The following is a 14,489-nucleotide window of genomic DNA, read 5'->3' as shown; positions in this document are numbered from 1 at the left end:
AAGTTTGTGGCAATTTGTTACATTAGCAATAGAAAATTAACATATTGATGTAATAATTTACTGTGACAGTTGCTACCACTGAACCAACTGCAGCTTATTCACCAACACTTTATCCCCTTCCAAATTTCCTTTTGGCCATTTCATTAACCTCACCATTAAAAGATGACAGAGACTCTAAATTTAATGATTTGCTTAATTTTAGGTTGTATTATCACAGCTTCAAGAAGATAGCTTGATGGCAAGAGTAAGTCTAACTAGGAGTTAGAATTGGTTTCAGCTACCCATCCTTTCCTCTATGCTCAGTAACTACTGTCTCTGTTTCCTGCTTATAGTCCAGAAAAGATTAGAAGTAAGACAGCAGGTACACTGAGGTTTGGGACCACACTGATATTGTTTGTTTTTTTGCTTGTTTTTTGCTTATGGTAAGTTATTTCAGTTTGTGTCAGTTACAAAGCATTTGAAGTGAGATCAGTGCAAGACCTTTATCAGAGGAATACAGTGTATACACAGGAGTACTGGTGGGTGTACTAGTTTGTTACCACAGAGTGGGCAGCTTAAACAGCACAAATTTATTTTCTCACAGTTCTAAAGGTTAGAAGTCCAAGATCAAGGTGTTAGCAGGGTTGGCTTCTTTTGAATCCTCTCTCCTTGACTGGTAGAGGGCCATCTCCCTCTTATGTCTCCACATGGTTTTTCTGGGCCTGCATTTTCTATGTCCTCATCTCTTCTGACAGATTCACCAGTTGTCAGATTAGGGCCCATCCATAGGACCTCATTTTACCCTAATTAAAGGTCCTAACTTCAGGGGTGCCTGGGTGGCTCAGCTGGTTAAGCATATGCCTTTAGTTCAGAGCCCCACATCAGGGTCCCTGCCCAATGGGGAGCCTGCTTCTCCCTCTGCCTGTCCCTCCCCTCCACTGCTCCTGCTCTTCCCCCAAATATAAATAAAATCTTAAAAAAAAAGGGTCCTGCCTTCAAATATAGTCATATTCTGAGCTACAGCAGGGAGGACTTCAACATATAAATTCTGAAGAAACACAATTCAGCCCTTATCAGAGAGCCCTTATCAGAGGCTATTAAGTAAGGCATATGGAAAATGTTCAAGAAAACTAAAATGAAAAATATTTAACTTCACATCCAATATTTGTGCATAAGAGAAAATTTAAATGGCTTTCAAATGATGATTTGGAGTGAAGACATGCCTAGATTTTTGTAATTAGTTGTATATAGAAATGAGAAAACTGACATTTTGTGTTAAGCCCTGACAATGATAAAATAAAACAAACACTGGTATAAAGATAGTAAACATGGTGTTATAAAGTACATCAATATTTACAAATATTTGCAGTAATAATCCTAACAATAAAAAATAGTAAGCTGTTAAAGTAATTACCTAAAACATCATTTCTTGAGGTCAAGGACAACTACAGAAACACACACTAATCAACCTGGCTGAAATCAAAAGAGGTAATGTAAACTCAACAACTCTTCTGAAAAAAGAAAGTAAAAATTTGGGGTGCCTGGGTGGCTCAGTGGATTAAAGCCTCTGCCTTCGGCTTGGGTCATGATCCCAGGGTCCTGGGATCGAGCCCCACATTGGGCTCTCTGCTCAGCAGGGAGCCTGCTTCCTCCTCTCTCTCTCTCTCTCTGCCTGCCTCTCAGCCTACTTGTGATCTCTGTCAAATAAATAAATAAAAAAAATCTTTAAAAAAAAAAGTAAAAATTCATAGTTCATTGTTCCAATATAAGGAGATGTCTCTTGTAGTATCAATCATTTAACTATGAATATTTTCAACATTCTGTTAAGAGTAATTTGGAGTAAGAGCATGAGGAAGAAATAGATCCACTTTTTAGAAACTGTGGAATGAATTTATTAGTTTCTTAATATATACTCAGTTGGACTTGATTGGTGGATGTTTCCTATTACTGTTCCCACTACCACAGATCAACCCAAATGCCTAAAAACTGTAATCTATAAGCATCTATAGTATCTGCAGAAAAGAAATCGGAAGGTAAGGGCACCAAATAGAACACAAGACTCAATAACCATTTTATCCTTTGAAGATACTTTAATTTTGCTGTTATGATTACTTAAAAAACACAGTTGTTTTCAGCATTTCCTAGCTATAGTGGTGCATAGGAAATTCCATTCTAAACAAAGAATTAATTAATGAAATAACAACACACCTTAACATTTTACATTGATAGGTTACAGTTTACAAGGTGCTTTCACATACATTATTTCATTTGATTCTTACAACAAGCAGATAAAACAGTCAGTGGGAAAAAAATGATTTTTTTTTTTTTTTTTTAGGCTTTTGATGAGTATTTTCAGGCCAATGGGCAGTCAATACAAGAACATATCAAAAAAAAGACAGCAATACCCACAAGCCACAATATCTTTTTTGGTAGGTTGACAGTTTGGTATCAATTGGGTTTTTAGCATCAGTGAAGAAGGAAGGAATCAAAAGAGACATGAAGTCCTTGTGATATTCAAAAAATTTTAAGAACACTGTAAGAGATAAGGAGAAGAAAGAGAAGAAAGGTCCTAAAATATCACCTTACCAAGACTTACTTCAAAGCACATTATCCCTTCAAACTGTCAAATAAAAAGAATCTTGTCATGACATGTGAAAATTAGAAAAGACCTTAGAAATTGCCTAATGGAACTCATTTTGTAGAGCTAAGGTCAAGGTCATCCTGACTTAGACAGACAAGCCTGAGGCCCAAATGTCTTGACTTTTGAGTCAGGGGTCCTTCCTCTGCAATGCCATCTCCTTATTATTTACTGAGGAAAAATGTCATTTCTTCTGTTTCAAATAATGTGATTTTAGGTTAAATACTGATTTATTCCACTGGTTTCTTATTCAAGTTTTTATTTCATTCTTGGCTAAACTGTGGCTGAAACTGTGAGTTTTATATAACTTTAAGATATTCTAATTCAGTGTACTTGATTGGTTGGAAATAGACTCTCTTGGCATGTCAGAGAGCTTGCTCATGTCCTTTAAATGGAGAGTAAAATGGGAATGGTGAAATAGCCCTCAAAACCAATGTACGCCTAGGGGTCATCTACCTAGGCAGAGTCCAGATCTTTTTAATTGCTGAAAACTAAAGCGTAATAATCAAAGTGTCATCCCCATGATTTATTAAAATAATTTTACAATAATATACAATAAAGCTACCATAGAATTTGTAGCATACACATAGAATACAATGATCAGCATGTTCTTGGGCCAAAAACTAATTAAAATATTTTATACAAATGATGTATTAAATTTATTAACATGATGATATATTTTTGTCACATAAAACTTGATACAGCAAAGTATTTCATATTTTCCTTGCACATTTTAAATATAGGTGGATCAACTGAAATCAGCATCAGCTTTTAAATGACATAACCATGCAAAAACACTTGACAACCAATAGATGTACAGATTGATGCAGAGAATATTTCAGACAGGCTTTTTTCAATGTCTTCAAAGGTTTTATACAGGGGTGTGGTACAGAGGAAAAGAAGTAGTCAGTGACCTGCACCAATAATGAAGCAAATAGAATGCTTATATATACATTAAGATAGGTTTGATTAAAAACAACTTATATGCATGTAATTGATCATAAAAAACGAACACAGTTTATTTTTGACTTTTGGTGTGTTGTTTTAAGATAGGTCACTGACACACGGAGATAAAACCAGATGGCAAAATTTAAAAGCAAAGACAAAAATATTTAAAAAACAGAGTTAAGCCATGGATTCTCAACAAACGTTGAACTAAGTGTGCAAAAGTGCCTGAAATTTCCACGTGATAGCAATGTTGTTGGCAAAGAAGTATAAAAAAATTAAACTCAAATACTAAAATTGTATCTGCATGATCATACATTCTGTTTACTGAAAGAAAAAGGCTTGAAATTCTGACATGTCTAAAAATATCACACCTCAAAATTAAAACACAATTGTGGCAGTTTTAAAAAACTTTGTCCCTTTTCCTCATTGATGAGGCACAGGATGAAAGCCGAAGCTTCAACAGTGCCTCTCCTTCAGGCTGACAAATAGAGTACATCAGAATAACCTGGCAACAATTCTTTTTGTTCTTAACAAAACATTACTGCAAAACAAAGCAAAGCGAAACAAAGAAAAACCTCATATAAATAAGAGCATCTCTCTACCATTTACAAGTATCAAGCCATTTGTTTGACTCAGCAAGGTATTTGTCCGCATTAATGTTTTTGATTCTTTTCCTTTAAAAAGTTTACAATGAGGACTATTTGAGAAACTTAAAAATTGTCACTTTCTTCTTCAGTCACCTTCTGTTAAAATACTGGCTAAAACGCTTATGGAGAAGTGAAGGTTTAGAAATCTTAGAGCTATCTCTAATACCTACAGAAGTGCTGGTACCAAGTGATGATCCATAGCATTAGTTTTTCCTGTGAATGAGACACATTTGTCACACTGCACAGGTGGTCATTAATTACTCAAGGGGAAGATGATACAAAAGGTAGTGAAGGGAAATAGAGCCTCTGATCTCTAGGAATTCAAACTGCTGGGGCTAACTACTCGATGTTAGTCTATCCAAGTGTCTTGCCAGAACAGTGAATTCTACGAAAGTTATTGTTTTGTTTTGTATAAACTGCCTTGTTGATTAGACAAAAATTGTCTTCAAAAATTGTCAAAAGTTTTGTCAAAACTGAGTCTGAGCTACTCAAAGTAAAAATAGTTATTGGAAGCATATCGTCAAGCCACTGACCAACAAAAATAATGGCAAGAACTACCAAAGTCAACACTTATCCTTCCTTGGAAATATCACAGAGCCATAACACTGCCCATCCGAAACGCCAACAAAATAAAGTGGAGTACTATTTGGAGAAAAACTGATGAAAATGAAAAAGGAAGAAATGGAAGTAGGGCAGGAGAACCAAAGGGAAGCAGGAAAGTGTCTAGTTGTGTGTTATGGCACAGACAATGCTTTGCTTAGCGGTGCCTTGTTACAGAGGTGGATGCAGAGCGCACACACGGATGGCAATAAAGACCTCACTCAGTCGCTGGAATGACGGAACTAGGTAACTGCTTCAACAAGGACGGTCTCAGCTCCACCGTATCTCCCAACAGAGTGCAAAGACTGAGTGTGAGTTCTGATGTCATCTTGTTGCTCGGCTTTAAAATTCACAAAATTCTTTTGCACATTTTTCTGTTATAGAGACGCGGATATCTTCTTCTTCATAGTCATCAAAGTTGCTGGTATCTCCAGAGCCTCTGAACTTTGGTATGAATGGTGCTTCAACCTACATTTGAGAAGGAAACGTAACTGTGATATTACGATTTATAATAGGAAAAATATATTTGGTTTTCATCCCAGTCCTGAGCACAGAGCTCTTTAAACTCTTGGACTTCATAAATGTTATGTTAATGAGATGACTTTTGGAAAGCCCCTAGCTAACCTAAGGATGGGTGCTGATTAGACACTTGGAACTTTCAGTCTTAGCCCCTGACCTCCAGGAGGGAAGAGGGGTTGGAGACTAATTTGGTTGCCAATGGCCAATGATTTAAACAATCATGCCTACGTAATGAAGCCATAAAACTTCACAAGGAAGGGGTTTGGAGAGTTTCCAGGTTGATGAACAAATGGGGATTTGGGGAGAGTGTTGTGCTTGAAGGTAGCAGGAAGCTCTGAGCCCTTTCCACATACATGTCCTATGTATCTCTTCCACCTGGCTGTTCTGAGTTACATTCTTTTATAATAAACTGGTAATAGTAAGTGAAGTTTCTGAGTTCTGTGAACTGCTCTAGCAAAGTACTTGAAACCCAGGAGGAATTTGTGGGAACCTCTGATCTATAGCCTCCTAGTTAGAAGCACAGGTGGTTAGACTTGTGATGAATGTCTAAAGTGGTGGGGGCACTGAGTGAGGACTGAGCCCTCAACCTATGGGGTCTGATGCTATCTCCAGGTAGATAGTGTTAAGACTTGAATTAATTGTGCGGTGGTGGTGTGTGTGTGTGTGTGGCAAGGAGGACACACGTATTGGAATAATAAAGAAGAAAAATGAATGCTTGGGAGTTTCTAAACACCCAAAGAAAATACATTCCCACTATTACTATATGGTAACATTTTTAAATGCCTTTAAGTCCTTAAATGATAACAGCATTAGAAAAAGCAGCAAACGGTAGGTTTGCTATTATCTCAACATTTTCATTCAAGGAATGGTCCAATACTTAAGAGATGTCTAGGATAATTAACCAATGGTATCAAAATGCTGGCACTTCAGGTTACAGAATTCTAGATTTTTCTTTATCAGTTCCTTCCTTTTTAAAAATTTTATTTATTTGAGAGAGAGAGGGTGTGAGCGAGCAGGGGGAGGGAGGGAGAGGGAGAGAAACTCAAGCTGATTCTGCGCTGAGCCTGATGTGAAACTTGATCTCATGACCTGAGCCGAAACCAAGAGATGGATGTTCAACCAACTGAACCACCCAAGTGACTCATGATTCCCCGCTTCTGATACAGTTTTTTCTAATATGTAAACCAGTGGTCTCCAAAGTTTTTTGATCTATATACCTTTTAATAAAGCATTTTTGAGTATAAATCACCAAAATATGTGTAGCTATTTATCAATTATTTACTCACATAAGTATGTTAGTATAAGATACAAACACAAACAAGACATTTAAAAATAACAAGGTAAAAAGACCATAGGACTGGGAAGTCCAGTATCATCTTTAGTCTGCCAGCTGGTTGCCTCACATGCGCGCTCTGGGGACTGTGGCTCCGCACCACGCAGCCAGCCGCCTCACATCTAGCCACGTGGCAGTTTAGGATCACACCTGTCGGGATCATCTCTACACGTACAGTGACTGCACAGTTTGCGTTGTCCAGGCCTCTTTCTTCCGTTTCCTGTCTCTCTGCTAGATGCCTTGGACTATTGGACTATTTCGTTGCTCGTGAGCACTTGGTCCGAGAATAACAAAGACTATGGAAACTATTCAAATTATCATTTTTGATAATTTGGTATTGGTGTGCACAGTTATAACTGAGATGACATTAAAACAAATGGCTACAATGAAGTACTCAATTATTTCTATTTATAAATTATCCAGGGATCTTCCAGTCCAACTGATAGTCAAGATCTGCCGTTGATCAATCTGTTCAATACTACAATCTGTTTGCTATAGGGTGCTACTTCTTGGCAGATAAGCTGTTCACTATCTAAGGTAAGTCAAGCCCTCTGGAAAGCACATGAACTCTAAATAGGCAGGAGCATTTCAGTGTAATCCGTCTTTAAGAATAATTGTAGGGGCACCTGGGTGGCTCAGTTGGCTAAGCATTTGCCTTGGGCTCAGGTCATGATCCTGGGGTCCTGGGTTCCAGCCCCATATCAGGCTTCATGCTCAGTAGAGAGCCTGGTTCTTCCTTTCCCCCTCCCCCACCTTGTGCTGTCCTTCTCTCAAATAAGTAAAAGACTTTTCTTAAAAAAAAAAAAAAGTGTAAAAATATAATACACAATATGGGTAGATTAGTAAGTGCCAATAGCAGAAATTTTTCTTAATATAAATATGAAAATATTAAAAATGTATCATTTTAAAAATACTAATAAATCGGGCCAACCTCAAGCAAATCTAATAAATACATCTAAATATAGCATTAATTAACACAAATATAACAATAAAGATAGTATAAACAGTGATAATTACAGAGGAATATGGATGATTTTGTAAGAAAATATAAACTTCTGAAATTGACTGAAGAGGCAAAAACTTAGAAACCAAAAGCCAAAGAAAAATTAGTTTGTTAAAATTTCCAAGTAATAAGTACAAGTTAGTTCTTATTTCCTCAAGTGTCTCAAAGAATAAAAAGACATGGAAAATTTCCAAGCTCATTTAATGAATCCATTCATTCATTTAATGAATCCCATAATCTCAACTCCAGAAAAACAAAACTACAGGTAAATAAAACTCATGACTATATAGACAAAAATCCTAAATAAAATTTTAGCAAATTGATTTTGCATATTTTAAATAATATTTTGCAGGTATTACAGTAATAATACCTCATGATTAAATGATGTTCAGGAATGTGAAGATATCTAATTGATATAATTCATCATGCTAATATGTCAAAGAAGAAAAAGCACAATAAACTAGGAATCAAGGATATTTTCTTTTTTTTTACATGTTTTTTGTTTTCTTTTCTTGACATTTCCTTAACCTGATCAAGAATAGTTATCCAAGACAAATAGCTAACTTCATATTTGAAGCTAAAACATGAAAGTCATTCCCATTCAAAACAAGAGTAAGACAATACAGCTCAACAGTCCTACTCTTTCAGTAGAGGCAAATGATACCTCCACCCACTGTAAGTATTTAACAATAAAATGCAAGGAAATCACTGAAAAACCTATGGAAATCAACAACAGAATTTAGTAAGGTGGCCAGTTACAACACAAACATAGAAATTATGTTTCCCCCTATAGTCTACTATAATGGCAAAGCAAATGCATCTGCAATAGCAATCAAAGTATAAATTTAAGGAATAACTTTATTTTTTTGAGGAATTTATTATTATTATTTTAAACTAGGTTCCATAAAGGCCCCATTCATAGTGAAGTAGAGATTTTGGTTCCTTACGAAAGAAACTGGACCTATATGGGGCAGGGCTCTCTAAGACTTTATTGAATGACAGAAAATGTTGGAATAAAGGTAGAAATATAACATGTTCATTATAAGGTATTTTCAAGATTTTGATTCTCTTCTAACTAATATACTGTTATCCCAATTAAGAGCCCCAAATACAATATAAATATTTGGAAAGACCAATAAAACACAGAGTTATTGTTAAATGGGTACAGAGTTCTAGTTTTGCAAGATGGAAGAGTTCTGGAGAGACATGGTGGTAAAGGCGACACAACAGTGTGAATATACTTAATACCACTGAACTGTACACCTACAAATGGCCGTGACAGCAGATTTTGTATTGTGTATTTTTCACACAGTAAAACTGTAAAAAAATCTGAATTATGTACTCTTTTCCATGAATATTTATAAGAATTCCACATATTAAATATATATTCTGAAAATTAAAAAAATACCATAAGCCTATATAAAATGGTATAGTATACAGTACAAGAATAGACAAAAGGAACTCCATTAAAAATAAATTTCAGGGGTGCCTGGGTGGCTCAGTGGTTGAGCCTCAGCCTTTGGCTCAAGGTCATGATCTCAGGGTCCTGGGATCAAGCCCCACATCAGGCTCTCTGCTCAACAGGTAGCCTGCTTTCCCCTCTCTGTCTGCCTGCTGATCTGCCTACTTGTGATCTCTCTCTCTGTCAAATAAATAAATAAAATCTTAAAAAAAATAAATTTCACAAACAGACTGAAGTATTTAATAAATTAGCATTAGTAAAGGTGGAATTTCAAATAAGGGGCCAAAAAATTCAATTCATTCAACAAATGCTGAGAGAACAAAAAGAAGTCAGATCAAAAAGCACTGAACAAAAGTATAGATTCAGTAAGTCCCCCAAATAGAATTGCTCTTGGCCATACAGCACATCCAGCTGAGGTAATGATGCTAAGAACTGTTTCATGATTTAATGGCTAGGGAGTTTCTGAACCTATCTTATGAGATGCAGAGACTACTGTACTCGCCTTGTTTTGGTCTTTGTTGCATTATTAAATTCTTTTAATGCTTTGTTTTTGTAATTTTTTCTAAAAGATATAAACTTGGAAAAATGTGCTATTAATATTCAATGACAGCATTTACATTTTTTTCCTAAGGAAATTCAATGCAAGGAAACATCATTAAATGCTGCACAACATCATTAAATATGGCAAGTCTCTGAAACAGAAGTTTTTCTTTTATGGGAAAAAAAGCAATATATTCAAGATGTAAACATTTTATAAATACAAATTATCTTTAACCGGGCATTTAAGAAACAAAGGTGAGATAAAAGGAATTCACAGCAGAAGCTTTTGTTAAATGTCTTAATTTGTTATAAAGGTGAAGTGATAAACACTGAAAAATATCTAATGAATCTAGCTATTAAATGATATTGAATCTAGCTTGTGCCAATTCCGGTGGGAGACTCTTAATTGTTTATGTTGTTTTTCTAATGTGATTTCATATCAGTTTTGAAATGCAAACCTTTGGGACATTGTCTGCTGTATCATTACCATGATATTTGAAGAATAAGAGGCCTAGGTAGGAGAAATTTGACTGAAAACATTTTAGGTTGATGGTCAAAACAGAATATGCTTTCTCTTTTATCAAGGAGAAAACTCGTTTTTAAGCTGTGGGTTGGAAAGGTCTCTTACATCCTGCATAGTATTAATTCAAAGGTAAAAATAAATTAAAGTCCTGTGTTAAGTTGGAACAATCTGTATTACCTATATATAATTTAAATACCAACTTTTCAAAGCTCTTAAATTAAAGAAACGGCTCACCTTCCTCTGGTAAATAGCAATCCAATCTGTGGTGGCAAACCACTTGTGAGTTTTTATATCACTCACGCCATTCTTCAGGTTTCCAAACCGCTTCGTCAAATCCACCTGCAGCAGGTTCCTTAGAAGGTCCTTGAGATCTGAACTGAAGTGCGATGGGAATCGGACCTGTACCAACACACCATGTTGTCAAACATACATTCCAGTGGTTAGCATGGCCTCAACTTTAAACAGACCAGAGACCTCTGAAGAAAATGCTTTAAAGGGTTAATAGATCCATTTCTGAGCTCTTTACATTCTTGCTATGGTTTTCTGCAAGTGCCACCATCACCTAACTCCTATTGCGTGTCCTGACATTACCTCAGTTGATCTTCATTTAGGTATGCTGTATTATCTGTGTATGTCTCTTTCCCCCAGACCATGAACTTCTGGGGGGAGGGTACTGTGCCACCTTTGTGTTGTTATTCCCCGAATTTATTACACCATTTCAAATAATGTTGTTCATCCAGCTAACTGTAATTGAGACCTACTGTATACTACACTGCTCTCGTGTTGGATATATAGCAATGAACTATGGCATACCTGGTGAATATGGAATTTATTCTAAAGATGGAGAAATTAGGATCCGCAGACATTGTATAACTTACCCAATCATTAGACTACAAAGTGGCAGAGTTGGGACTAAAAATCTAGTCATGTTGCTAGGCTCATGAGTTTTGTTCTTTATTACATGGTCTTCAATTTATAGTCTGACTTTAAAAAAGCTCAACATGATGTACATTCTCATATTTTCAAAGTTTAAGTTAAACCATTAGCAGGCAAAGCCAGACTCTATGGCAAAGCAAGATTCCTAACTCTAGTCTTCTGCTACTGATGCTATTTTGTACTGAAAGTGTGTTTATGTACAAAGTGTGTTCCTAGGACCCACCTTCATCAGAGTCAACTGGGAGAGTGGAGGGATAAAAATGTTGATTTCTGGGGCTTACTTCAAATGATGAGGGCCCTGGGTCTGAAATTCTGAGGTTTTTATCTCTAAGTGATTCATTCATATGTGCATGAAAGCTTGAGAAACACTATTTGCAACTCTATTCACTACTTTGTGCAGAAGTTTTATTTTTTCTGTCAGTGACAGATGCAAAAAATTTTAATGTAAGTAAACTAAAATCATCATACTAGAGGAAAACTAATATTTGTGTCCAACAACCAAAGACTAATTGAAGGTCAAATAGCTAATAACTGAACAGGATTTGGGGGTCAATTCATAGAAATTAGCAACTAAAATCTTCATTTTTGCAAAGCTTATATTACCATAGATTATAATAGGGTTTGTATTCTTAAAAAAAAAAAAGGTGAATTGCCACCATCTTTATTTTTAGTTCTAAAAGTAAAGTTTTATTGCTATAATGGCTTATTAGAAGTTCAGCACTGTGCTAAACTTAATGCACACTGGCTCATAAAAACCAAAATTTAACATTAAGGTAAACATGATTATGACTACCATTTTACAGGTGATGTAATTGAAATTTACACAGATTAAGTTATTTGCCAAGACTATAGAGCTAATAAGTGGTAATAGAGCTATAATTCCAAACCAGGTATTCTGACTTTAGAGTATACATTCTTAATTATTCCATACTGTTTTCATGATTCAATAGCCTAAAAACAGTTATTGTCAGGACACTTCCAAAAGAATGAAATTTTCATCTTAAAAATATTTGCTGCACACTTCCTCATTTATCATAGTTGGAGTAGAAACTAGAGAATATGTGGTATTCAAAAGGCATACTGTCTAAAAATAACGTGATATATTTACACAGTGGTTATATTCCAACTTTGCTTAGATTGCAAAGAAGTAACTTATTGGAAGTGGAGCTATCCTTGTTTGGAACAGAGTCTGCATGAACTGCTCAATGTAGAGTACCAGTTATTTTCCTTTTCATGATGTTCAGAACACTAGACAATGTACCATTCTTTCAGATTCAGGTAATGTGCAACAGAATGCCTAAAGAATAAACACACCTAAATAGAGTAGTTCTTTATTTTGGAATGCAGATGAAGTATTGGTGTTGGATTAGTTAATGTGTGTGTATACATTTGTAAACTTTAGAAGAGTTATTTTCAAATGGGGAGTTGTAGTTGGGGGGTTGTGACGGTAGACATCAGAGTTATCTGGAAACCTTATCAAATGATAGACATATCCTCTTCACCTCTATATCACATGCTGTTCTCCCCCAGAGATTCTGTTAGGTAGCCCACACTTACATAGTAAGCATGTTAATGATGAGAATATGTCAGATCTCTTAAGTATACTGAAGGAGAAATAATGGGAATCATTATGAAAGTATTTTTTTCTATGATCTGAAACATGATCAGAAATGTAGTTTCTTTGTTGATTTGACTTTCCAAAGAGCCATGTTGATTCATCAAACTGAAATTAGCAAAAACCAGAAAATGACTTAAACACAATCGTGTTTTAATGCAAGGCTTTTATTTATGGTCTATTAACTTGGAAACACCAAAGATATCTATAATGGGAAGAATGACTAATTTTTCCTTCAAAATTATATTAAGAAGAGTATTATTTCTATTATTATTAATAATTATAACTGCTGTAGAAATTGAAATCAGAATTCTAGAATATTGGACCAAAGGAAGTTTTAGTTCAATTTAGTCTAAACCTTCAGATAAGTCTAAACCTTTAAGATAAGGAACCCAAGCTCGAGACTACCAACTTAGTTTCATTGTTGGGAAAAATAACTTAATCCTCCTGACTTCTATGTCCTTTAGCCAGTCCATTATTGGGCAAACAATGTGAAAGTACCTGAAAAAGAGCCAGATATGGAAAAGAAAAATTCTAGCTCCATTAAACCATTAGATCTGAGAGATAAGATTATTGGAAACTGGCATTAAAATGAAAGAGGTGTTTGCACAATATACAGTAATATTTCCTGGTTAGGATTCTTTAACAACCTTCAGAGACTAAGTTACTTCTGAGTTTCCTAATAATATATTCTTGAGAGTAGATCTATTTCTATTGTGAGGTACAGACATACAGAACAAGCTTTTGACATAGACTGTGTATCAAAGTAGTCTGTGATAATTTAAAAAATACAGATGTTTGGAATACACAGAAGACCAAGTGAGTCAGTATCTCTGAGAATGAGTGTCCACTTCATGAAAGCTTCATGAAAGCAGAGACCATAACTAATTCTGTATCTATCACTGGTCTGACATACAATATGTACTCAATATTAAATGAATGCAAGAATTCAAATTTGACAAATAATGATCGAACACCTTCTATGTGTTAGGCACATAGTGCTTGGGATACAGTAGTAAACAAAATAAGACAAACAGTCCTATCTTCACAGAGTTTCCATCCTAGTAAGGAAGAGAAATGATAGTAATTTATCAAAATATTGTCATTCACTCATCCCCCACAAACTCTTGCACTGTAAGGTCTTTGATTTTTACACTGAAGAAAATGGGGAATCATTGCAAGGTTCTGGAAGGAGTAACATGGTCTAATTTAAAATTTTTAAAGAACCAGTGACTCAGAAGACAGCAGTTATCAGTGGAGGTAGTAAGAAGTGGTTGAATTCTGTATATTCTAAAGGTAGATAAAGATAGACCCCAAATGGTTTTCCTGTGCATTAGATACAGAGTGAAGACTCCACGGTGTCTTGGCCTGAGTAACTGAAAGGATCATGTTGCCATCAACTGAGATGGAAGAGCAGTGGGAGGAACAGATTTGCTAGGGAAAATAAAAATCTGTTAGTTATGGACAGAGTTAGTTTAGGATATTTATTAGATACTTGAATGGAGATCTCAGGAAGTTGGCTACAAGTGTCTGCAACCAAGAGTCAGGAATGGACTGAAAAACTGAATTTGGAAATTGTCAGTTGGTATTTAAAGTCATGAAGCTGGATGAGAGCACCAATGGAGAAAGCGCAGAGAGAAGAGGACCAAGGCAAGGAGGGTGACAAGGAAATATTAGTAAGGCAGGAATAAAACTAAGATTGTGAAGAGTCACTGAAGCCAAGGGTACAGATAATAAATGAACCAC

General features: G+C 35.6%; 1 protein-coding gene across 7 annotated transcripts in view; it reads right to left on the bottom strand.

Annotated features, from left to right (window-relative positions):
• Positions 1-2,049: 2,049 nt before the first annotated feature.
• PRKACB (protein kinase cAMP-activated catalytic subunit beta) overlaps positions 2,050-14,489 on the bottom strand; it is a 125,823-nt gene continuing 113,383 nt past the window's right edge. For all 7 annotated transcript variants that reach the window (XM_032870235.1, XM_032870232.1, XM_032870233.1 and 4 more), the window contains 2 exons: positions 10,427-10,591; positions 2,050-5,280 (listed from right to left, as the gene is read on the bottom strand). In XM_032870235.1, coding sequence (XP_032726126.1) covers positions 5,155-5,280; positions 10,427-10,591 — 291 coding nt within the window. In that variant the 3' untranslated portion in view covers positions 2,050-5,154. The remainder of the gene's footprint in view (positions 5,281-10,426; positions 10,592-14,489) is intronic.

This window comes from Lontra canadensis, unplaced genomic scaffold, assembly GCF_010015895.1.
Source record: "Lontra canadensis isolate GAN:19392208 unplaced genomic scaffold, GSC_riverotter_1.0 scaffold40, whole genome shotgun sequence".
In the NCBI taxonomy this organism is placed as follows: Eukaryota; Metazoa; Chordata; class Mammalia; order Carnivora; family Mustelidae; genus Lontra; species Lontra canadensis.
Note: the sequence above shows the minus strand (reverse complement) of the source record. Positions and strands in the feature narration are given on the sequence as shown.